General features: G+C 38.8%; 1 protein-coding gene across 1 annotated transcript in view; it reads left to right on the top strand.

Moving 5' to 3' along the window:
* Positions 1-26698, top strand: part of DOCK8 (dedicator of cytokinesis 8) — an 89619-nt gene that overhangs the window by 39708 nt on the left and 23213 nt on the right. The window contains exons 15-31 of the mRNA XM_041426946.1: positions 3905-4022; positions 5700-5770; positions 6462-6600; positions 8074-8175; positions 8932-9027; positions 10128-10362; positions 11327-11491; positions 13196-13371; positions 15057-15152; positions 16065-16160; positions 16952-17101; positions 19441-19554; positions 20480-20635; positions 23284-23423; positions 24029-24198; positions 25540-25685; positions 26404-26586. Coding sequence (XP_041282880.1) covers positions 3905-4022; positions 5700-5770; positions 6462-6600; positions 8074-8175; positions 8932-9027; positions 10128-10362; positions 11327-11491; positions 13196-13371; positions 15057-15152; positions 16065-16160; positions 16952-17101; positions 19441-19554; positions 20480-20635; positions 23284-23423; positions 24029-24198; positions 25540-25685; positions 26404-26586 — 2353 coding nt within the window. The remainder of the gene's footprint in view (positions 1-3904; positions 4023-5699; positions 5771-6461; positions 6601-8073; positions 8176-8931; positions 9028-10127; positions 10363-11326; positions 11492-13195; positions 13372-15056; positions 15153-16064; positions 16161-16951; positions 17102-19440; positions 19555-20479; positions 20636-23283; positions 23424-24028; positions 24199-25539; positions 25686-26403; positions 26587-26698) is intronic.

Genomic DNA, 26698 nt, shown 5'->3' with positions numbered 1-26698 from the left:
TGGAGCCTTCTGTTATAGTCTTTGAACTCAGGTCTTGTAAGCACTTTTTTTTTACTGGTGTAATGCCATTATTTTAAATGATGCTATTTCTGATTTATGCCAGAGAGATCAGCCAGCCCACTTTCTTTGTGCACTGTGAAATTGAGCACTTCTTTTTGTTGTGTACTTACATTTCTTTAATAAAAATATTTCCCTGAAATTGTCAAAACATTCCAAGATTTATTTCTTTCATACCCCTCTATTTTTAATAGGAAAAATCATATAATTTAAAGTTTGTTTGTCATTTTATTTTCTCATTAAATATAAATGAAAATGATGCTGTTTACTGCCACTATGAAATGTTGGTGCTGAGGAAGAGGGATTTGTCACAACACTTCAGCAGTAACTCAGCTTAACCAGGCACAGGAAGTCCTGTCTGTGGTAGGGGTAGTACCTCACGCTTAGGGGATTTTTGAAGGAAGAGGAAAAAAACCCTTTTCTTTGTGGTTTCATTTCATTTAATTGCAAACCACTTAGCAATTTTCTCAGACTTGCTGTAGTCCGCAGTGTGAGCTGGAGGCCTGTGCTTTGGTGGTAATCATTCTACCCCATCCTTGACTAGTTTGGGGTGAGGAAGGGTTATTGATGGACAACGGTGTCTCACTGCTGTTATTGCTCTCACAGTATTATTTACTCCTCTCTGCCTCTCTGCCCATGGAATCCAGAGAGAGCATGTCTGCTTCATGTGAGTCTTCTAAGGGCCCTTTTACATCTGTCCATCAACTCTTCAGATGATTCAAAATTTTAGCAACATGAGAAAAATCATTCAAACTATTTTCCAAATTACCCATCCTAAAATACAGAATTTATGATTCATACACATCCTGAAGTTCTGTCACTGTGCTATTTTCCTAGTCAATGGCTGACTAGAATGGGTTTCCATCTTTGGTTAAGCGTTTGTGAGGTGTGTTTTAATTTTTAACCATTTTTTTTCCCTGAAGACTCCTCACCAAAATTGTGAAAAAATCAATAAATATTGAAAATTGTAACTAATGGGTGCATCAGCTTTTGTGTCTAGTACCATAAATTTTAAATGTCAATGTTCTCTCATCCATCACTTCTCATCTACAGAACATTCCTTGTTTGTATCAGTAGGGACTAATTGCACATATGTTGAGTTTTGGTCTGTATGGAATTTTCATCACAATCATCAGTGATGCCTAATATTCACAAGATGCCTGATATTCATAAGAAGTTTGAGATGCACTTGACACCTCACATGAGGTGTAATCTAGCAAAGAGAAGGATTCTTTTATGTGCTCATATGCACAAGCAGTATGTACAAACACTAAATAAGAATGGTCACAGACTTGAAACTCTGAACAGATTTTATTTTGGCAGAGGATAGGTCTGTGTTGCTTTGCCCATGGGAAGTGATTAAATCACTGCTAAGCCCCATGAAAATGTAGGAAGGTCAGCAAATTTGTATGAGAATTGCCACATGGTGTCCTGTGCCAGGCAAAGGGGACCCTTAGCTTTCCCAGCAAAAATAGTGTCTTATCACTCTTCTGGGTCATTCTCTGACCCACAGAAGCTGTTGGCATCTGTGCCTCACCCAGGGCTCTGCTTGTCTTTGGGACTGTATTCTCAGTGACACTGGGTGTTCTGCCATGGCTTTTGTAGACTCATGCTGTTCCTTGAATAGCTCTTTAGTTTTTTAAGCACATCTGACTGTATCTGGAGTTAGAGTCCTTCACTTTCTGAAGGGAGAGTGAGGGGAGAAATTTGATCACACTGACCAGAAGTATTTGCTATATATTGCTATAATAGTTCTGCTCAATGCAGAACACTGGGGGAGATGCACTGCCTTCTGGAGCCCACCACATCCTTATGTGCATCCTATTTGTCCTATTATTTAAAAGACAGCAGTATTTGCTGCCCCAATGCCCCTGCTAACTACCATGTAAAAATGCTCCTTGTCTTTGCTTCCCCTCAGGCTTTTGTAGTGTATGGGTGGAGTGCAGGCAGTAGCACTAAGGCAGTGGTCAGCAGTGGGTTTACAATTCATACCTGTGTGAGGGAACATTTTTTGATCATTGTCTCACCTTCCCGCTTTAGATGTCAGCCATCACTTTCATTTCTGCAGGATATCCAGAGTCAGCATTTGCCTCTGTTTTTCCTCAGAGCTGATGGGTTTAACACACATGTAAGCAAGATCCCTAAAACTGCTTCAGTATAAATGGCACAAGCTTTAGCTTTTCAATCCAGTACTTGCCGGAATAATACTTCCTCGGTTGTGTAGTCAGGAGAGAGCTCTCTGTGTTTTTACATACCTTTCATCTCAAGTCACTTCTAAAAGTAAAATCCAGTGCTCATGTACATTATATAGATTTGTGACATCTTGTCCTAAGCTGCAGATTAATGAAGCAATGGCTGTATTATTCAGCTTTCCCTACATGTATTTCTTCATTTCTGGCAGATGTAGTATTGACAATATACTTCATTTAATATGTCAGTCCCCCAAGTATAATTCAATAGAGGTTACCAATATATTTCGCTCTTTCACTTAGCTTTCCTTAACATCATCTGGGAGAGAATTTGGCAAAGCAAAACTTGCACATAAATTAGTAAGGAAGAGAGTACACTAGTGTGACAGGCAGAAGTACCGTTCTGAATGAAGGGAAAGGCAAGTTAAAAGCAATTTTTTTTACTAAGGCATGCCATGTGCCATGTAGCGCATGTTGGTTGAAAAGAGTAGCTTGGACTATGGAATTGAATGCTACTGTCATGTTGCGACACACAGAAATCAGAAGAATAAACCACAGTTTTCCTGGTCTTGGGATACAGTAAATGGAAGATGGACTGTCTGACTTAATGACAATATTCTCCAAGGCTGCTTGACTTTTCAGCTGACAGTGGTACTGAGGATAAGGATAAGGATAATGAGGATGAGGATATCACTCTGTGATAAGGAGAGTGAAATTCTGTGTGCAGCTTCTGACTGCCATGGACGAAAAGAAATCATGAAAGTTCACGAGTAGTCCTCATCATTTCTCACTGAAAGCCAGCATGCTTCTTCCAGCACTGGTCTTACTCCTTACATTCAGAGGACAAGCAGTGAGAAACTTATATCAGACTGGGCAAACAAGACAGTAAATAGACATAACCATGATTCCAGAATCTGTGTATAATCCAGGTCTACCTGAAATCTCAGATTTGCCATAAACTTCACCAGAGAAAAACTTCACCTGTTCTTCACCATTACTCTTCTATTGGAATTATACGTCAGAGGAACACCTATGCTATCAAATTCCCCACAGAAATTCAAGGTGCTTTTTATGTTTAGTGATATGTTCATGTACAGAAGTTAGTAAACAGCTAAGTATGCTATATTTCAAAGCATTATTCACATTCATATTCATATTCATGTTCATAATAGCTAGCTTATAGAATTATTGTTTCAAATTTTATTATTTGTATTTACTCAGGTTCATTGATACTGCTTTTTGATTTGTATAACCTAGAAATAGATGCCTTCTTTTTTGCTATAAGCTATGAATGTATGAACTTCAGTTGTTGATTTCCTTGTTATTATCATCTCTGAGTATTCTTTCCCCCTTCCAATATCTGATTATTCATGTCTGAGAAAGGAACTGCTTTTTCAAGAGATTCCTGCTTTTCATTACATCAAGCAAAGTTAATTGTTTGTTTGTAAGAGAACATAGCTTAGTGTAGGTGAAACCTTAAACATAGGACGTTTTATTGTCACACTAAGAAATTATCTTTTATTTATGGACTTCCGGAATTGAATTCTGACAGATCTTTCACTATATAGGGAGAAGAATGAGCAAGATGCTAATTTGTGTGCTTAATTTTCAAACAGGAATGCTTGCCATTTACCAATTCTTCCTTATCTTTCTTTCAGAAATCTCCTCTATGTTTACCCTCAGAGGCTGAATTTTGCTAACCGACTGGCTTCTGCAAGGAACATTACCGTCAAGATCCAATTTATGTGTGGTGAAGACCCATCCTGTGCAATGCCGGTAATAAATGCTAAGATTCCTTAGCAAGCTTTTGTTCACATGCATTCCTGAGAAACCTCTGATGAGAGAAGTCATTATTTACTTCCCATCACAACAGTTTCTAGTGGGGCCTTAGGAAGCCTAACACAGAAAGCTTGAGAAACTTTCATTCTCATCCTGAAGCAGGGCTATACTCCTTATCCACAACAAAAAGGACTTGTGACTCTAGTGGAACCAGAGGCATGTTGCTCTCTCTTACCTAAATCTTCCTACCCTATTTTCAGAATAATGACATAATATTGCATCAGTATCATGCTGGAATTTCTAAGGGTAAAATTCACAGGGCTTCAGAGACCTTTTAAGAATGATGTAGTCTGTTTTGCAGGGTAACTCCTCTGTATGCACTATGTTTACACAAGTGCTCATATATTACACTGGAATGTAAAAGTTGGGCTCTTCATTGCCTGAGCATGAATGGATGCACAATCATGCAGATAGGTAGAGCTTTTCATGTTTGAAACACGCTGGGTATTAGGGCATACATGTGCACTACTAGCAGAGCAGACAGTCCTATCTGTGTTCAGGTTATTCAACATCTCTCACTGTAAGATTCTCTATTCAGCTTTACCAAGTTTTAGAGGTTTGGTTTGAAGTGTTCTAACCCAGATGTCTGCTTCAGCCTGAATTTTTTTTTATATTTTCAATAATTGTTGTTGACTCCTTGAGAATGACATTGAGACAAAAATCTACTGTGATTTTATTTCCACTCAACAATGAGTGGAAATATTACGTTGAGGAAACTTTAGTCCAACAATCTGTTGGACCAAGGACTATCACCCAACCAGCCTTTATCAGTGTGCTGACATTGTTTAGTACATACTTGTACTAAACAAGCCTTGCTCCGCATAACCTGTGGACCTGAAATCAGAGCTTCAACAGTGTTTCCCAAGCTACATTTCTTCCAGAGCTAGAGCTGTGCCATGTGAATGTAACATCTTCTTTTACACAATACTGCATTGTTGGTTTCCTTACACTCTACCTGTGTTATGATTACTTTTGACAAATGGTTAGGACAGACACAGTTCATCTGTCTTCTCTCTCCACTGTAAGTGACCTTCCTCTCAATACATATATAAAGACTTGCATAGTGCAGAGATTCTTGTCTAAGCTCATCTCCCAGGGCTCCCTTTAAATGATTTGATTTCAAGGCCTTACCATAGACATGTGTCTTACGAAAGCAAATCTAGCACCTTAAATGCCTGTTTCTCTTTATTGATTTTAAAGGGACTTTGGACCTCCAAGGTTAGGTGAGATGTACCTCACCTTGAATGCGCAGGTTACAACTGGAAAACAAAATTCCTAAAAATACTTTTTATTAAACTTTTTAGCACTTAGATAGAGACAGTGTGACAACATGTAAGTGGCTTACCATGACTTTTTTCCTATGATTCCTGGGCTTTTAGTTCATTACTAAAGAATGTGATGTGAGGTAGTCAGTGACTTAGAATATCACTGCTCCATTTTTCTTGTGCTTTACCCTGACTGGAGTGTGGCGGAGGTGCTTGGTAACAAGACATTTATGCCAACAAGCTAAGATAAAATTGAGGAGTCATTTTAAATCTTTAGATACTGTTAAAATTTACACAAGATGATGATAAATAAATGCTGTATCCTGATTTTCTATTCTTCTTAATGTAGGTAATTTTTGGGAAATCTTCAGGACCAGAATTTGTCCAAGAAATGTACACAGCTATCACATATCATAATAAGTAAGTGTTCTTACTGTCTATTCATACTTGAGAAGTATTAATAATGATCTCTCTACGTAATTGTTACTCTACATAGTTCATCAAAGAATGCCATTTTAAACACTTATGTTTTGTGCAATTTATCATATCTAATTTGGATTGCTCCATTCATTTGCATAAGTGAATGGAGCATTCATTCTCTTGTAGAAGCGACCTTTGCTTTTCTTGTTTGAAGCTTTTTAGTAGTTGAGAATATTCCTACTATGAAGATTAAGGGGCAGGAACAGAAAGCAGCACAACTTTTAAGATCATTCACTTCAATGCATTCATAGATCCAAAAGAGCTGAAGAGACATTCTCATAAATGAGAACTTGGGATTTAGGATTTGCAGAATACTTAAGCAAAAATCCAAAACAGAGATTGAAACCTAGAGATAGTTGGAAGCTGAATCTGTCCAGCTGATACTGTCTGTTTTCTTCTGATTCAAAGCTGTAGATTGTTCATAAATATAGCTTCTAGATTCATAATGCATAAAAATATTTCAAGTTCATAAAAATGTGTGTGTATATATATGTATACTTTGTTTAATTCAGCCCTGTCTTCAGAATTTATCTGGTTTTATAAGCATAGCATCTAAAAGCCAACTGGCAAATTTGCTTCTTGCTCAGTCTTACACTTATGTTGGGAACGTGCTTGGCCTTTTTTTTAACAGATCCCCTGACTTTTATGAAGAAGTGAAAATTAAGCTGCCAGCAAAACTCACAGAGAAACACCATCTACTGTTCACATTCTATCACATCAGCTGCCAGCCAAAGCAAGGAGCATCTGTTGAAACCCTCCTAGGGTATTCAGTAAGTTCCATGTGATACATAAGAGTGGGTGTGTGTGGGTGCATCCCACGCAGACTCTGCTTGTCAAGAATTTTGTCATATGTTCTTTTTCTGGTTATGGCGATACATCAAAACCAGTGGAACATCTTAGTGTGAATTCATAGAAACTACACGCTGCCTGAGATGTGTTACATCCTCATCCGGTAATTTTACTGTGTTAACTATCTTTGAACTTAATGAATTCACTTTAATCAACTGAAATATGCACCTAAATATTTGCAACAACAATGCCTTATAGCACATAGTCTCTGTTATATCCTATTTATTGCAAAAAAAAAAAAACCCAAACCTAAACCCTGTATAATTACAATTATTACTGTTATCATGTTCATACATGAGGTAACAGCTAATGTAATATTTTAATTTAGTTTTTATGTGACACTTCCTTTCTGTTCTAAATTGTCTTTTATCCACATAAAAATTTAAAAACCAGAAATACTCTAAAAGGTAAAATGTAATTCTCTTGCCTTCTTTATCTTCATGTTGAGACTAGAATGTCTTAGATTAAGAAATACATGTTGTAGCATAGTATCTCTGACCTTTTTCTTTATCAAACAGTATTTTTTATTGGAAAGATTTTAATGTAAAAGGAAAGAATTGAAGATGATGATGCTTCAGATTTGAAAATGTCCTACAGCTTTGGTCAGCAATTGAGATGTACTTTCCATGTGCTCTTGCAATGAAGTTTGGGAGGCTGTTGTGTTCGTGTATTTTCCGTTGTTTGCTGGTTTGTTTCTTTGTTGGCTTTTGGAGTTTTTGAACCACAATACTGAGAATCCTTTCAAATGTGCTTTCTTTTATGGACAGTTATGGTCCCACCAATGTCCGTGGGATTGTTAAGAAATAAATTAGTTCAGGAGCCAGATTTGACATAGGTGAGGACTTAATTTTCAGGTTTCTGTTCACCTAAATGCAAAATGTTTCTGCCCTGTGATATTTAAATGCCCTGCCTCTTTCATACTTGAATAAATATTAAATGTGTCCAAATATCAATGCAGGAATATGACAAGTCAGTCTGGTGTTCAATCAAGGAAGATGTTCAATTTAATTCCAGGAAAACTTTAGCTGTTGATTTGCTTCAATGCCAAGAATTGGTGTAGTCAAGATACATGAATTTTTGAAATCAAAATGTGGATTCCACTAAATCCTTCTGATAGGATTTATTAGAAAAATGTGTGTCACACATGAGAAGCTCTGTGTTTGTTTTCTTCAAAAGAGATCGTTTGTAAAGCAGTCTTGTAAAATTTTGTACAGTAGCTATCAGCTATCTTTGAGTTTAAAGTACAAAGAAATTACTGTTGAATGGGTTAGAGCAGAGAAGCTTGGGTCAATATCTCATTTGTTGTTTTGTTGACTGTATCTAACAAATTAAATAAATAGGTCTAATCAAATATCATCAGTAATACTGCTGTGTTTTCTCATCATTTGTTTCAGTGGCTGCCAATTCTATTAAATGATCGTCTTCAAACTGGACATTATAGTCTTCCTGTTGCATTGGATAAACTGCCTTTACACTATTCAATTCACTCTCCTGAGGTAACAAACAAAATTATTAAAAGATAGTATTTTCCTAATGTAGGAGAACAGCATAAGTGTTTTACAAGCTAACATTGCTGTCTGCTGGTAGGCAGTGCCTCCTTTTTTTTTCTTTGGAAGGGGAAAGTCAAGAAGAGTGTTGTTGTTGTTGTTTTATTTTCAATGGTGTTAATATTTTATTTCATTATACTGTTTTTTTTAGAAGTTAGCTATGCAAGAAGGTTCTTGTGAATTGTCTAATCAGGGATACATTTGTTTCGAGAGTGTCAAGGCAATAATTCAATTTCATCCACAGGATAATTTGGTTTGTTTGTTTGTTTGTTTGTTTGTTTTTTCTATGACTTTGTGGGAAGTGCAGTAGAAATGGAATCAGGTGGTATTACTGGAGCAGAAAACTGTTCTCAGTACACATGGCATGTAGGAAATTTGTCCAAGGGGTTTAAACTGCACCACGTCACCACAGAATGCCTCTGGCAATGCTTTGTGCAGGAAATTTTAGCCTTAACAAGATCCCATGTATATTTACATGGTCTGTGCTAGACATCCAGCTGAAATTGTCCATATTTCCCTGCTCAGTGCATCAGCTTCCGTCTGTAAGAACAAGGAGATGCTTAGCTGTCATCGTCTGTGTGGCACTGAATTTGGAGGTCTAAAATGAAGTGAATAGTGGGAATAACCTACAGACCCTCATGTAAACAGACTTTCTCTTTGAGCATTAAAAGGAAGATGATTCTCTTCTTTTTTTTTCCATCACAGAAAATTCCATCTCAGACACCCCCTATAAAGTGGGTTGAAGGACACAAGGGCGTTTTCATTGTTGAAGTTCAAGCTGTGTCATCTGTTCACACCCAGGTAATGCATCAGAAGTAACATACAACTGTAGTTTAATTTCAAAGAAAATTCAGATGTCCAGGCCAATTAAGCAGGTTTATGAAACAGAGGTGCTTAAGCCCACACAGTTTAAAAAAAAACTAGGAGCTATGGAAATAACCTGACATCCTCTGTGAATGAAATCCTTTGGTTTCCTTAGATATTAAATCTATTGGTGGCAGTGAACAAATGAGCACTCCTGGCAGCAAGTCACATGGAGCAATAGGGAGCCTGGTGTCCTCTCACCTCAGCAGGGTCTGCTCAGGCTGTGATTGGAAGTTGGAAGGTGCTGGCAGGGCACAGTGCCAGTTTCTGCAGTCTGCATCTTCTGTTCTTCAAGGCTGGTTCATACAGTGTGTCCACACCTCCAAAGACATAGCACCTCCTTGCCTCCACTGACATGTTATACACCACCAGTATGTGTTATGCAGCTCACACGTCAATGCCATGTGCTTTGGGAACACAAACTTACTGCTGGGTGGGACCTCAATGACTCCCATCATTTAAATGCCATAGGAAATTGGATCTTTGCCCATCTTACTGAGATGCTGGTTTGAGGCAGATCAGGTTTGTTTTGTTTCCGCTGCTTTTCAGTGGCTCTTATCCCTTATTCCATTCTAGTTAATCCTGATAAATATGTCCTAACAGCTGAAGGCCCTGTGTTTGAAGGAGGTCCATCACTCCTTTGCAGCATGTTCTTTAAATACAAGTAGGTTGTAATCCTATGGCACATAACTTGTAGGTAGCTGGAACTCAGGTGTGAGTGGCAGAGGGACTATGATGTGACGGAGTTTTATCAAATAGAAGGAAAAGTATTTTCATTAAATGAAGTGATCAGTTTAGTGAGGGCAATAACTTTCCTGCCTTTAGGCTGATCTTACCACAGTCTGAATTTGAACCAGATGAATAGGAGCAAACAAAGCACTGTGACAGCTGCTTTATACTGAGAGCAGCCACTATTGAAAGCCAGAGGGCAAAAATCTTTCCTTTCATCCCATGAGGTGGTACAATCAGGCTTTTCTTAGCGAGTGCTAGTCTGAAATATATCAACTTTGTTAACTGTGAGTGCACTGTATTTGCAGGATAACCATCTGGAGAAGTTCTTCACCTTGTGCCATTCTCTGGAAAGCCAAGTGACATTCCCCTTTCGAGTGATGGATCAGAAGATTACAGAGGCTTCATTGGAGCATGAATTGAAACTCAGCATTATCTGTTTGAATTCTTCACGTCTTGAACCTCTTGTCTTATTTTTGCATTTGGTACTAGATAAACTGTTCCAGCTGGCTGTACAGCCTATGGTCATAGCTGGCCAAACAGGTATTTACTGGTTCATGGTCTTCAAGAGGCTTTGCAAGCAACCTAGATGTGTGGGGGAAATGGTTGCTGAAATATTCAGGCTTGGATTTAGTATTTAGGGTAGCACACTTCAGAAAGAATTGTGCTGCTCAAGACAGAGTTTCACTGCACGATTTAATCAGGTTTAACAGAGTTGCTGCCTTTTCTCCTTTACCCCTGAATTTAAGACTCAGTCTCTGGTTGGAAGGTATATTAAACTGTAGTAAACTACTTATCTGAAAATATAGGTCAGAAAGTGGGTTGTGGTTCAACTTTGTTTGCAATTGAGTTGTTTTGCAAGTAAAACACTAGCAAAATCTTTATTCTACAATTGACACTGCTGTCTGCATCATGTCCTCTGCCCAAAGATCTTTAGATAGAGTTGAGTGAGCACAAACCCAGAGAATATAATAGTGAACACTGATTTTTGTTTTACTGAGATGCCAGTTGCCCATAACATATGTTAAATCTGGAAGAATGGCATACTTGCATACAGTGGTGTAGGTAATTTCCTATCTCATTCAGATAATCAACATCTGTCATCCACTACAATATCTGTGCTAAAGCATGCTAGCTTGTATTTGTCTGTCAGCTGGAGAGTAATGAGTATTTGTCTGTCAGTTGGAGAATAATGAGTCTTAGTATTCTGCAAGAAGATAGTTTGGGAAATGTGTGAAAGCTGCTAGAAATGTAATTAACAGTTTTATGTAGCACAAAGTGACAGAATACCAGTGATTTGGTTGAAAGTCAGTGGGTCTGCTAAAGAGTGTTTATTGGCCTATGTAGACTTGGGGTCTGGTCAGGCATAGCAATTGCTGTCTAAAACTCTGAATTTGTTAAGGACTGAATTGAACTTTGCAAGATTAGTTGTTGATACAAAGACTGCCCTTGCTTAATTATGCTGTACCCTTCGGTGCTGACTCTAATTCTTGCCTTTGCTTCACAGCCAACTTCTCACAGTTTGCCTTTGAGTCTGTGGTTGCAATAGTGAATAGTCTCCACAACAGCAAAGAGCTGAGCAAGGATCAGCATGGAAGGAACTGCCTCCTGGCATCTTATGTCTACTATGTATTTCGTCTGCCAGACCCACAAAGAGAAGTGGTCAAACCAGGTATTGTTGGTGCAAGGGTTTTTTTGATTAATACATGCTGTTCAGCATGACACTTTTGAGAGAAGGACTTAAGGCACTAACCTTTAAGATAGTAAACACAACTCCTCAGACCCAGACTGCATATCATTTGAGCACTGTTCTGATATACCATTTTTCTCAGAGATAGGTCAGGAATATCAGCACTGCAAAAAGCAATATGAATTTCCCCTGATAATCTCCATCCCTCAGTTATTAATTTAAGATGTAGAGTTGAGGTGAGAGGTTTCCACAGCTACAAGCAATGTTGTAGCTTCATGAAGATGAATGCAAGAGAGATTGCCTAAACTGAAACTTTTTCTAGAAGAACTTCTTCCATAAGTTAAAATGCCCTTAAGATGCCAATTTTTTGGCATGTACATAAATAAATCACTTTCCATGTAAAGTAACCTATTGCTAGATTGGTATAGAGCCAAGCTCACCCAAGATCTACTTTGCACTAAGAATATCATTGGAGGATAAAATACTGTAAGACCAGCAGGTTTAAAGAGGTGATCTTTCTCCTCTTCTCAGCCCTGGTGAGGCCATACCTGGAGTGCTGTGTCTGTCTCTGAACTCCCCAGGTACAAGAGAGACATGAACGTGTTGGACAGAGACGGCCCAAGGGCCACAAAAATGACAAAGGGCCTGGAACGTCTCTTCAACAAAGAAAGGCTGAGAGAACTGGGCTCTTCAGCCTGGAGAAAAGAAACCTCAGGGAGGATCTTCAGTGTACACAAAGAGCTGAAGGGAGATTGCAAAGACAGAGCCTGGCTGTTTCCAGTGGCACCCAGTGACACGATCAGAGGCAATGGGCACATACTGAAACAGAGAGAACATGAGGAAACACTTCCTCTGAGGGTGACTGAGCACTGCTACAGGTTGGCCCAAGAGGTTGTCCAAGCCTTTACCTCGGAGGCAGTAGAAAGCCACCTGGTTTTAATCCCAGTCAGGGTCAAAGTGACCCTGCTTGAGCAGAGGGCTTGGACTAGATGATCCTTCCAACCTCAACCATTCTGTTATTCTGTTACAATCATTATCCTAAAGCCTATAAGATTAATTTGATTAATTGGTATACGTTCAATGATTTACCACAAGCAGCTATGCTGTGGGAGCTAAAGGTATGTAGGCCTTTCTCTCTTTTGAATATAAATTTAAATCCCCCTTGAGGCACATTTAAACTGATGTTGGGATATGCGAAAATCTGTGAAGTCACATACACTTGGGAATTCTTTGTCTGGAGAAATAAGGTCTGTGGTGAAACTGGAAACTAGATATCATTTAGTGAAATTTTTGATAGCAGTGCTACCTGCTTCATTGGATACTTCAAAGATGGTATTAAGTCATGTGTTGAAGGTGGCGTTTTGTGTTTAGGCCTGTGGGTATTGTCTTAATCTACAGTAAATTAAAAAGAGCTGATGAGAAGAAAGAACAACTGTAATAGTGCTGCTAATTAGGTAGCCCTATTAATTTTTGGTACTGCTTGTGCAATCACCCTGTTAACTGCTGACTGTTGACTTTCAGTGCCTATGTAGATTGCTAATGAAACAGCTGGTAGTGTGTTTTTCAGGAGCTTTATTCTTTTCAAAATGCAGATGTTATAGCACCACTGAACAAAACCGGCTTGAACCTGATGTTTGTCTCATATATATGTCCTTTAGTCTTAATTCAAACATCTTGCTGTGGCAGGTGGAGGCAGCAGTGCCATTTCGACAGAGTCTCGTTATTACACCTTTGGACGCACTTCTGCAGTGTCTGTTGGAAGTAAACTCCTGCAGAGCCGAGTGATAAGCTGCAGCAATCCTGACATCACTGTTACACAAGCTGCTACTGATGAGGAGGTAAAAAACATCATGTCATCCAAGGTAAGAGAACAAAGTCAAATATCTGATGAATGGTATGGTGCAAAACCTAATAATCTTGATTTTGTCTTTGAGGGTTGAATTTGTGCCTTGTAAATGAACTGTATGTATCACAGTAGCATTTTCTGTTTGTCTGATTTGGCATAAATACATGTTAAATCCCATTGCTAAATTCTGATGTCTCTTACCAATGGAAAGCAAAGCGGTGAGAACTCTGTCTCTTGTTTGTGGCTTAAACACTTCACAGAGGCATTTGCTTTTTTTGACTTGCCTCACTCTCCTGTTATTCCAAATATTTAAGTTCTGTTCACAGATGGTGACCTGTTCTTGTCCAAGTCACAGAGTCAATGCAGACCTTTCTTCCTCATTTTGTTTGGTGTTATAAGTTTCCTATTAAAAAAAAAAAAAAAAAAAAAAAAAAAAAAAAAAAAAAGAGTAAGTAGTAAATTATATGATGGGAACTCCATAGTTTTATGTCAGCTACAGTGCAGATGCCATGTGCATAATTTGCACCTGGGGCTTTCCAAATACTTCATTCAACCAGAGAGTGAAATACAATCTTCCTCTGCATTCTCATCCACGGCTACATATACCACCAATGGCTTGCAGGCTGTAACAGTCAACAACATCCAAGAGGAAGGATTTTGTTTCCCTGATTGGCACTCACTGATCTACAGCATCCCAGCCCATCTCAGAGCTTTATGAGGATGGCTGTATGCAGCTGTCTGGGGAGACCAAAACCTAGAGTTTGCCACTCAGCTGGAGCTGGGAAGCTGTGCCGCTGGCAAAAGCAGGATTTTTTTCCCCTGTGCAAGGAGCCGGTTGCTAGTTGCAGCCCTGGCAGAGCTCTACAGCAATACATGTGATGAGGTCTGAACTGTATCCACCTCTCACTTTTCTTTGAGTGTTATATATGTAAAATATTGCTTCTCAAGTAGGTTATTTTCAGAAATATTTTGAAATCTTTTGTCTACTGAATGAGTAGGTACCTCTCCATCTAAAATGCATAAGTACTGGTCTTCAGATAATTAAATCAGAACTAGTAAGATACACAGGCTTTGACAATTTATTTTATTTGTTCGTATGGGCATATATATCCATCCATAGCAATTTTTAATAATGTAGATTTGAATTTTATTACTTTTACTCTAATGTACTGTGTCCTAGGGGGGAAAAAAAGCAAACCAGAGCTCAAGGCATTTTTCCAAATTAATACAAAATTAAAGTGTTTGATATTACATTCATAAATGTAAAAATTTACAAGTGGTTACTGCTGTTCCACTGCATCTTAAATTGTCATAGCTTTTAATGGAAAGAGAAACTTCAAAGGGCTAGTTATTTTCGATGTAGAGCCAGGGATAAACTCACACATTTCAAGGTGAATCGTATCCTCCAAAGTACAGCTGCAGTGCTGCCATTGGGCACCCGATGGCAGTGCGTTTGCATGCTGCTGCTGCTGCTGCTGCTGTTGCTGCTGCTGCAGCTGCCGCCAGGTTGTTTTCGGCCTTGAGTGGGAAGGGGGATGGGAACAAGGAAAGAGAAGAACAGTTTAGATGAATGTCTGTGCATACCTTAAAAAAAAAAAAATCCCAAACAAACTCCCAGCTGCGGGTGATTTCTTCTCTGTTAATTAGATTCAGTTAATTATGGATTTACTATTTTGTATTTCTTCTATCTGTGTCCCCCAGCCTGTGGATCACAGCTCCAGTCGGATGTCTTACTACATTGAAGGAACAAATGACATGTCAAGTCTTTGTGCAAGCACAAGACCATCCAATAAAAAGGTAGGCTATGGCTATGTATGAGGGAACTCCTTGCAAAACCTGGAGCATCCTGAGGTGGTGCTGGCAATTAGCCTTTCTAAATGTGGAGAGGGAAGCAACAGAACAAAATATCAACCAGTTTTATCAAACAAGGAATTAGTGATGAGATATTGAATCTGTGGGTAAACATTACTCAAACTTTTTTGCTTCTGCTCCAGAGTCTTTAGATTCTTTATCCAGGAGAGATTTAGACAAGTAGCAGCCTGTCTAAATCCTCCCTTTGCTGTCTTTCTCGAGGTCTTAGAGCCTCAGTCGTTTTCCACTGCTGTTTACCTTTGGATGCATGTCTTTACACGTTACAGTAAACTACATTCAGAAATATTTGGCTCCTCTTTCTTCTGTAAAGAATTATTTTCATTGTCCCTTGAACCAAACTTTTTGTAATCCAGATTTGAATTTCCTAAAAGTTTAGATAATTTGGGTTGTGTGTCTTGTGTTCAGATCTCTCTGTAAAAAGTATTGTCTCCAACTACAAATGTCTGTACAAGGTCTGCTGTGGTTATTGCTCTGTCCTTCTCTTCCACCACAGAGTCAATCTTACTTTTACCTTCTCTCAGAAGAACATGGACGTGCTAAACAAAAGTGCTTAGCAGCTAGTGGGAAACATGACTGCTCTCTATTGTGCACACAGATACTGACCTGAGAATGGTCGAAAGGCATTTCCCTCTTCAGTAATCTACAGTTCTGGATCCACAGAAAAATGGGTCCCAAAGTCTGTTTGCTAGCAGCATTCATTTGATTAAATCTGCTTTCTGATCTTGCATCTGGCTGCTCACCCTCCAGTATGGAAAAGTTTCCTGCAGGGAAGGTCTTGAAAATGAGAGATGAGTTGATTAAAAAGCCATTTTCCAACAGTCTGTGTTTATCATGTAGCATTTCCATGAGGAACTGGCATTGCAGATGGTGGTCAGCACGGGCATGGTGAGAGAATCAGTCTTCAAGTATGCCTGGTTCTTCTTTGAGCTCCTGGTAAGACTCAACAGTGGTATTTTACAATTAGTTACTGGTGGCATGTAGTAGACGCTCCAGGCAAAGATTCAGTTGGGTGGTGACCTCTTCAGTTATTCTGCTCTGTGTAAAGGAGAGGTCTCAAATAATGAAAGTACAAAGAGTACAAGATAAAGAGTTCTTCATATTCACTCTCCTTCCTCACTATGGCAGTGATGACAAAGTTCTGTATGAACTACATGAGCAGTAGTCCACAGCTTGTAAAAGACTGAGAGACACTCATCAAACAAGCCCTTCCTTTTTGGTGAATATCTGTTCCTGTCTTTTCAATTTTGTTAACTACATGGGACCAGTGACAAAGCTCCACAAAGTCACAGCTCTCCAGAGCCCTGTGGTGATGTATGTCAGTGGAAAAAATATACTGACTTGTACTATCAGCATGTAAGTAATGCAACATTAGGTCAAGAAATAAGAATTGCACGTGTCACTCCTTGCCCGTCATCATAAAGGGCAAAAGTGGCAAGCAGCAGCATTTCAGAACTCCAGATGCAAGGGGTTGGGGGAGGGTGTTTCTGATTTCAGGTACTGAGAGTAGCCAACTGTATGAATATGAACAGGAATCTATGTCTGTCTGTATTTGAGCCTTAGACCCTCTGTTGTCATTGCCATGTAGGATTTATCACAGCAGCTCTGAGAAAATGAGTGATTAAATTCAGGGAAAAGGAAGTAGGAAATCTTACTCTTACAAACTTAAAGAAGTATTTTACCTCCAGTCTGGGCATTTTTTTAGTACTTTTTTTTCTGCTTTGCAGATAAAGAGTATGGCTCAGTATGTTCACAACACAGAGAAGCAAGATAACCCACGAAGAAGCCGGTTCTCTGATCGTTTCAAAGATGATATTACCACTATAGTTAGTGTGATTACTTCAGAGATTGCTGCACTTGTAGTCAAACCACCCAAGGTAAGTGGATGAAATAAATAAGCACTATGGATACTTGCTACTTGTCATGTGTTACACTGAACTACACTTAATCTCATTTCAAAATCAGAAGTGTTGTTAGAATTAGGCCAAGATTCTCACATGGACCTTAGGCAAGAGTTGTGGCCCTGTAAAGGGCAGCCTTGTACTCTCTTGGCAGACTGTTTTTGTTCAGCTCAGTTCCTCAGCCTGCTTCTCAGTGTGGCTGCAGTGTGCAAGAAGAGAATTCCCTTTCCTGTTAACAGGAAAGGCTGGACATCCTTTTTCAGTTCTAGTAATTCTTTATGCCATGTTAGCCAGCACATCAGTCTGCAGCCCCAGCAGGACTTCTTCCTTTTATCCCCCTCTGCAGTTACCCTCTAACCTACTCCATTGTGTTTAATTCCTCATCTGAGTTATCTGTAGCAGTGGAATATGCCATAGGAAGGCAGTGCTCCTCGTGAGTGTTGCAAAAGCCAGCCACAAGTGATCTAACCCTTGATCTCTTTAAACAGACACTGGCCACTTAAAAATTGAAGATGAGAAATAAGTCTTAAGTCCCATGAAATTCTTTATACTTTTAACAATTTGCACTGATACAACAGATTATAAAGTTGAAAGGATCACAGACTGTAATTTATATTTTAACTTTGCTACTGTCAGCCTGTATTGTTGATACCACTTTGGGCTGGCCAGTAGAAAAAGCTAAGGCCACAGATAGGCACTGAGTGACTGTTGTTGGTTCAGTTGTTGTAACCAACTTGTTTTCGTGCCCCAGAGCTGCCAAATGCAGCGAGCCCAGCAGAGTGCTCTGCAGCAGGGCAGGGCAGAGCAGCCGGGAGAGCTGGCCTGCCAGGTCACTTTTCAACAAACTCACTTTCATAATCCACTTCTTCCAAGTGCTCTGAGGACCAGGAACTGGAAAGGGGCAAGATCAAACAAATTGGGGCAGAGAATAACAGAGGAGATTGTCACTGTTCACCAAAAGGCTGTTCTTGAAGCTCAATCCATTGGTGTGCTTCTGTATGACCACATGCAGAGAAATAATTTCCACAGAAATGTTTACCTAAGCCATCAGTGACTTTTTTTTTTTAATACATTGTGAAATAAAAATTCAGTACAATAAAAATGGTTTAACAAAATTGCAGGTTTTGCACCAAAATTAGCATTTATGGCTTCTTCACAATAAATACATGGGTTTTTGTGGGCTGTTAATTTAATTCTCATTTTGATAGAATGAGCATATAGAACCTGATTGTGTGTGAAAATCATACTGTTGTGTTTTTGGAATTAGGGCCATTGGTTAGGTGTACAAAGTAGTAGGCAATATGTGTCTGATTTTTAAATCTGAGAAGTGATAATTGATGTGTCAATACATGGTTGAGCATGTCAGATTGCCTTGGATTTTTACAGTGTGGCATATGCTTGCCTGCCCTATAAGGTAGTGGAAAACCAGGTGTTTCTTCACCATAAAAAAATGTTTTCCTGTGCAAATTCCAGATTGTAGGGAATATATATATTCCTGAACAGCAACAAAAAGCTGAAAAAATGAAAAAGTGAATTGTAGCCACCCTGAGGTGCTGCACACCTGTTCTCACTAGCCAGAGCTGCCAGTACAGGCAATATTTTTCTCAGTCATCTCCTTTTGTTTGAGCATTAAATATGTGCAGATCCCTCAGGCATCTTCACTAATTCCTCTTGTGAACTACATAGGCTACTGAGAGTTTGTGATTTTAATTGGTCCGTTTGAAGTAGCTGTAGCCTCATTTTAGAGGGTACATGAAGTTCTTTGTGATTCTTACTTGAGGCTGTGTATCTCAGGTAATCAGGCCAATTCCAACATACAAGAGCTTAGCTTCTGGATGGTGAACTCCACAGATTTACATTACCACTATTTTGTTACTATCAGTTTTACACTTAAAATTCCTAAACAAAATACTTGGCATTCCATCAGCAAAGCCAATGCAATTTTTTCTTAATATTTTATGTTTTAAGTTCCTAAACCAGCATTCTATTATGTTCAATAGGAAGAAAAGTCATGTGCAGTACTGCAGCCAATGGGCAATTCAAAACAGTTCTCAAATTCATTGTTGTCTGCCCAAAGGGGTGCAAAATATCACAAAATGACATTTCTCTGTGAAACAGTTGAAATAATTTACAGAAGTTATTCTGTGCAATTTTAACAAGATCATGTGAACTGGAGAACTAAAACAATCTTGTCCTGTATTTTCCTCAAGATGGTTCTGGAACCCAACCCCTGCACTATTTTTCATTATTCTAAAATATCTTCCACCTCTCTGTAAGTTTTATGCATCATAACTGGAGTGTTTTCTTTTTTTAAGGAAAGTGAACAAGCAGAAAAAATTAATATCAGCCTGGCATTTTTCTTGTATGATCTTCTTTCTTTAATGGATCGAGGATTTGTGTTTAATCTCATCAAACATTACTGTAATCAGGTAGGCATCATGCATGACTGGGATTGCATTTGGCTTATGTGTTTTGTTCTGTTTGATTAGTTTATCCATCAAGATCCTTTGAGTTGTGTTAAAGGTCCAGGTAAATTTCCTATTTCCTATTGCATATGCAATGATTTTAAAACCTCTTTTGATTTGTGACGTGCAGGAAAAAAATTGAGTGGAGGTAAAGAACCTTTTGGAAATGTCATACTTTGCACTGGTGCAAAACATTCATGGAAACATCCATTTTTCTTCCCTTACTTTTTTACTGCCCTTAGCAAAAGGATCTGCAGATAATACAGATCAGCTTTCTGACTCCTCCTGCTGAGTGCTGTGAGGACAGTATTTAGATTTCAGGGAGTCACTCAAAATAATACATCTGTCTTCTTGCTTCACGAGACTCTGAAAATTAAAAATAAATGGTGATGCAGGGTGTTGATATGGAATTATTTGTTGTATTTGACGGAGAGCATTTTCATTCTGTTTTGTGACCTGTGTTTGTACAGGTCCATCAGGTATTTCCATAAATTCCTTCACTGATGTCATTGTTGATAAGAAGGGAAATGATAAGACCACCAATGTCCTGTGTTGCTTAGCAGGATATTTTATGAGTTTGCCACAGACTCAGAAAAGTTCAGTTTGTTTTTTGTCTTATGCAAAAGATAAAAATATTGTATATTTTTGTTTTGGGAGAAAAGAAGAAAAACAGTTATCTCTTGGGAAGCTGAACGTCATCTGGGGAGCAGGGAGAGAGACACCATCATTATCAAACAAAGAGCAGCTAATGTATGGAACTAGGTACAATGAGCATTTTAATGCACTCAGGGCTACATGTCTATGTCCTTTTCAGGTAACAGCATATTTCACTACATGGTAATTTAAATACTAGCTCATCACTTGACACTTCTTTGTTTGTTTTTCCTAGCTTTCAAGCAAGCTGAATTCACTCTCCACCCTGATTTCCATGAGACTTGAGTTCCTGAGGATTCTCTGCAGCCATGAGCATTACCTCAATCTGAACCTCTTCTTCATGACATCTGCATCTGCTCCAGCGTCTCCCTCTCCCTCCTTGTCCTCCCAGGTGTTTGTCCAGTAGATAGGTATTGCATGAACATCTCAGGAAGCACATGCAGAAAAATACTTGCATTGCTCTGTACTCAAATAGTTAAGTTAGAATCAGCCACTGTTGAATCAGGGAGAAAAATTTCCCACTTGAGAAAAAGGGACAGAAGACGTAGCACTGGAGTGCTACTGCAAAACTGTGTCTGCGGGAGTTAAAGTTGAACGTGACACAGACACATGCTCCCCTGGAAACATGCACATGCACATCCACAGAAAATGGCTGTTGAGGCAGACACATAAGGTCTAAAAGGAGCACAGCTCTGAAGGCCAATTTACAGGCACACCCTTATCCCATCACACACAACCGCAAATATGTATTTCAATATCTGTTTTGGAGTTATGGCATGCAGCAGTGCACACTTTCAGTGTGCTTACCTTCCAATGGAACTTCTTACTTCCTACGTGGAAATAGATGGTACCACTATCTAAGTTAGTGGCTAACACACTGCAATTTTCCATATCCTGGAATAGTGAATTTTTGTTGATCCTTCATGTTGCATAAAATAGGATTATCATGCTTTCTTTTTCTGGTGTTCTTCTGGGTTTCTCCCCCACAGTAGTACAGATGATGCTATATCTTTGTCCATGGTTCTCTGTAGTTTTTTGAACAGTGTTCTTTTTATTTGAACTTCATGATTTTCTGTGTGGAAACACTCAGGTATCCTGAGTAGACCAAGCAATCTGCATCATATCTCATTTCTCCATGAATTTTTCCAGACTTGGTCTGATACTGAAACAGCTCTAGACTTCCTTAGTGTCAGGACCTCCCATGATCTTCCTGACAACAGAGTTCACAAACACATCAAAAAAAAAGTTGGTTGGCACGGGACACACTATTTTGCCAGTCTAGTGCTCTTCTCCTCTACAGTCTATGGACATGGTTTTCTACAATGGGGCAAACCCCCTGTCAAAGGCTGCTCACATGTCTATTTTCCATCTAAATGGTCTTGCAGAGGTCAGGACTAGGTTAAAACATTTCAGTGCAATGCTCCATAATTGCCACAATACTTGGAGACAAGGGGATGGAATTGAAACTAAAAATGATGGGAGGTACAAAAACAGTTTGAGTAATGGAGCAGTTCAAATTCATGGTTTCTTTTTTGAGTGTCATTGCCAAAGAATTGGTAGGATGCTAAGATGTGCTACATCTCATACCTTAATAAGGGTTGTCACAGGTTCGTAATAGTAAGTAATATTTTCTTGATATTTTTCCTGGTCCTAAAAGCAAAACATCACAGTGCATTTGGTTAATACTAATGCTGGATGCCACAGCTAGAAATATGACTCTTCTGCTTATGGGGGATAAAAATTATCAACATAGTCCTTGTAACTAGTTCTAGCAAGTCAGATCTTGACCTCAGTTTAATTGATCTTTCCTTCAAGCAACATCATCAACTCTTTTCTCCTTTAGGAGTAACCTACAATGTGCGACCTGTGCAAATCAATAAGGGTTTTGCGGCCCTTGCATGATTTAATGCACTAGCTGACCACCCTTGCAGTAATTTTGATCTGTCTGCAGGAGTGCTGCCCACTTGAGTTAGACCTGGAGTAGAAATATGGTCTTGTGAATAAATCTTTTGAAATTTTTTTAGAGAAGCCAAACTCACTTAACTGGGTACTCTACACTTTGACATTATTTTACACAAACATAATACAGCCAATGCCTGTTTGTTTGAGGTTGAACGGGAGTGGGCCTAAGTATATGGATCCAAAATATGGGGCTGCTAAGAGACATAGGGTTCATTTGACGCAATACACTGGAAGATAGCTACCACAGTGTGGTATACTGATACTTCAGGTGTTTGGGCTCTGAGGCTATTCCCAGGTCACTGACAGAAATATTGGAAGGAATACTGAAGAATATAGAATAAAAGCAAAATTTGGACTCATAAAACCCAGCAGCTGCAGGGGGAGTAGAGTCTGAGACTTAGGCTCACCTGAGCAAGGGACAAGAACATTCCAGATGACCTGTGGCACACACCTATGATTGGAGAAGCTAAGAAGTTCACAGCACATATATAGCAGCAACTTTCCGTTCCTGTGCTGGCTGTATATCATTCACAGATGTAAGTTAGAGCAGTTTGAGGGCTGGTCTAAATTATGCCAGCTGCCAGCAAGCTCAGTCAAGGAGTTCCAGGGCAAAAGGAAACATGGTTCACATGTCTTTCCTGACCTTACTTCCATACTAGACATCATGGATGCAGAAGAACACACAGTTTACAGCTTCTGACACTTAAGTCCCTCTTAATGTAGAGGCACTTTCTTGCTCTGTGGTAGCTAATGCCTGCTCTGCAACAATAAGAACAAGAATGAAGAAAATTCTGACTTTGTGTCCTGTCCAAACTAATGAATACAGGGAAGGAATTTTATATCTCAGAAAGTGCAAAATGGGTTGGTCTCACAGAACAGAAAGGATGAGAATGCATTCTAGTAAGCTTTTAGTTTCACTCACAGATGTCCTCCTCCAAAATGTCCAACCTACTTACAAAGTCTGTGGTTTTCCTCTGGTAGAGGTTTTCTGTTTGGTACATTGACTGTGACTGTGGTCTCTTTAAGAAACATTGGTTTCAGTGATCATTCTTTAATACTTCTAATATATTTCCGCAGAACTCCAGCTCCTGCTCTAGTTTCCAGGACCAGAAAATCACTGGTATGTTTGATCTCTCAGCTGAGTACCGTCAGCAGCACTTCCTGACTGGCTTACTTTTCACTGAATTGGCAGCAGCACTGGATGCAGACAGTGAGGGGTGTGTATCCTCATTTGCAGATTTTAGAACTGGTCACACTGTTCTTTTGGCAAAACCATAGTTTTTCTCCATGACAGTCCTGCTACCCCCATGCTTTTCAGTGAGTCACTCTGTAACATAGCAATGACCCAGTCATGGTTTTATCTGCAGTATGTTCCTCTCAATTAATAAAAATATACTATTTGTGGTTGTAGTGTTGGCTGAATACAGAAATCGAGAACACAAAATTTCAGTTGCTCTTCCCTCTAAAACACTTCTGTCTTTGTCTGAACTTAAGCACTCAGCTAAACTTTGGCCAGAGTTTGATGCTTTTCCTTAAGCATCTCTCTTTACCACAATGAATTTTACAGGAAATTTGAAAGACATGTATACTCTGTGATTGTGGCAAAGTGCCTTGGAGACTTAAGATACCTATTGTTTACAGGGAACAGGAATCTCTGCTCAGAATGTAAGAGATTATCAAGTGCATACTGTTTATTATTTTATTATTTGTTTCTTATTATTTGTTTCTTTCACCTTCTTTCTATTTATTAAATCTTTTTGATTTATAAGTGATTTGTGCATGATCCATGAATGGAACTCATGGATGGTTTCTGTGTTAACAGGATTAGCAAGGTGCAAAGAAAAGCTGTCAGTGCTATCCTTAGCCTGCTGAGTTCCCATGACCTAGACCCACGTTGCTCGAAAAAGGAGGTGAAGATTAAAATTGCAGCTCTTTACCTCCCTTTGGTTGGTATCATTTTGGATTCACTACCGCAACTCCATGATTTTACAAGTAAGACCTTTTTGCCTTTGAATTTTTCAACTCCTAAGGGAGACTTTGCTTAATAATTTATCAAACATAAGAGATTTGTCTAGTAAGATAGAATATTTCTTTACTTAGAAGTAAACTGGATTTTTACAGACAGGAAAAAATTCAGTGTCCTTGCTTCATCAGAAAGTGACAGACCAGAGATATATCTCTAAGTGCTCCTGCATATCTCTTAGTGTAAATTTTCTGGCCTACCAAATAACACCTGCAAGGTCTGCAAGAAATAGTTAGCTCTACATACACATAACAGTAGTGAAAATATTGACAGTGATACTGACATCATGTTACACCACAATTATAGACATTAGATTGTATTCTCTTTTCTGTTGCATTTTTGCTGCTATTAACATGATATCAAAATTAATTAATTAGAGGTATATATTTTGAAGAGTATATTTTAGTCACTGGTTGTGAAAATATTTCATATTTCAATGTCTTAACAAAAAACTTACTAGTAAGGAAGTGTAATTTATCACTTTCAATTGGGTAAGTTTACTACACATTCATACATATAATGTATAAATATAAACAAATGAATAAATTAATAGGCTAATTAGATCTCACACCATTCTTTTCATCTAAGTATTATCCTTATACCATAGATGAAAAAACTTATTGTGAAGAAGCTCAGGTGTATCAATGTGCCTATGTTTTAGGGTGTCTTCCTTTGGGTATCTGTCACAAGAGGCTATGATCACATTCTGAACACATGGGGTCCAGCTGATCACTCAGCTTCTCTGAAAAACAGAACTTGCAAAACACAAAATGGATGCTCAGAATCAGACAAGATTTTTACAAAACATTAGTATAAATAACTTCATTCACTGAAAGTGATGTCAGGAACCAGCAGGGAATAGAAGCAGTTAGGTGCCTCAAATAAAATTTTTCTTTAAGTCAGCAGGCAATACTGGAACTGTCAGCTCTTAGCAGACTTACATTGTTGAATATTTCCAAATACATGTCTAGTTTCTATACTTATCCTCTTGACTGAAATTAACTAGAACTGGATGGTTCCAAGTCTTACAAAGTACTAGCTTGGCTTTGAACTTCAGAGATAATCTCATGTTTGCTACCACATTTTATGTATTTCATGTGCTTGAATAATTTAGCAGTCTTTGCAGATGGCTGCAATTCCTCTTGCTAATGCTGTGCCTCTTCCACTGCTTGGTACATCAGCCAGACAAATAGTCTCAGGGATGGAAGTGCCAGTTGTTTTGCTTAGTTACAGATCAGTGGAAAACTCTGACATGTGAGCAGAAGCAACTGGATTGCCCCTGAAGTTCCAATGGAATATTTCAAACTTAGTTTCAGATACCCGCAGTGGAAAGGGACGCACAGGAAACCCAGAAGAAGAACAAGAGTCTTCAGGTGCAATCAACCAAAACGTGGCCCTTGCCATTGCAGGGAGTCAATTCAACATCAGGAATTCTGGAATACCTCTGGTGTCTCTGGTATGTTCACTGCTTTGCCAATCTCTTTCTTCTATCTGTTTTCATCTTCCTTTTTTTCTCCTTTTATCCTTTCTTGCCACTAACAGCTACAGTCATGAGAAACTGCATTTTTGTTTTGTCCAGCCCTGACAGATCCCTCATAGTCCTTCTGTCATCTTCTTCTATTCTCTCCTAGATATTTAATTGCTATTTTACCATACATTGTTCACTTTTTTCTCCCACATGCCTATTTGCATTTCCAAACCAAATCTAGACTCATTTCCAGATCAGCAAATGCCACTATGGCAGCCCCACAGTTCCAGTCTTACCTGAATCCATGGATATAAGATTCAGATGTTCCTTTTTCTCTATGTATGGTCTTTCCTCTTATGTTTTTTGGGGTTTTTTTAAACTATTATGCAATTTGGCTGACGTAACTGCATGGCAGGGTGGAAGCAAATTGTTACAGAATGTTTTTCCTACATTTTTATAAGAAAATTATTATACAAGCATGTAGCAAACTGGACCTTCTCTCTGTCTTTCACTTGCATTCAACTGGTCCTTTCACTAATTACACATACAGTCAAAATTACAATAACTATCCCCTGGAAGAGGTCAAATTTACTGAAGTCCAGCCCTGAGATTTGATTCCAATTAAATCTAAATAAGATTAGTTCACCCAAATGACTTTCCTCTCCTTTTTCTTCTTTCAACTGACATTTACTTTATGTGGTCCTAGCCCTACAGACAGAGTGCCACATTAGGTCCTGATACTACTCGCAACCTTTTGATCTGTTTCCTCTGGATTATGAAAAATGCTGATCAGAACCTAATACAGAAATGGATTGCAGACCTTCCATCCATGCAGCTGAACAGAATTTTAGACCTCCTCTTCATTTGTGTTTCATGCTTTGAGTATAAGGTAAGTGAAACAAGGCATAGTTTTGTTGTCCTGGTTTGGATTTTTTGGATTTTTTTCCTTAAATTCCAGCTGTCCAGGGGAAACCTGTTATTGACAATGGTTAAATTAGCTT

This window comes from Onychostruthus taczanowskii, unplaced genomic scaffold, assembly GCF_017590055.1.
Source record: "Onychostruthus taczanowskii isolate IOZ18803 unplaced genomic scaffold, ASM1759005v1 scaffold96, whole genome shotgun sequence".
Classification (NCBI taxonomy): Eukaryota; Metazoa; Chordata; class Aves; order Passeriformes; family Passeridae; genus Onychostruthus; species Onychostruthus taczanowskii.
Note: the sequence above shows the minus strand (reverse complement) of the source record. Positions and strands in the feature narration are given on the sequence as shown.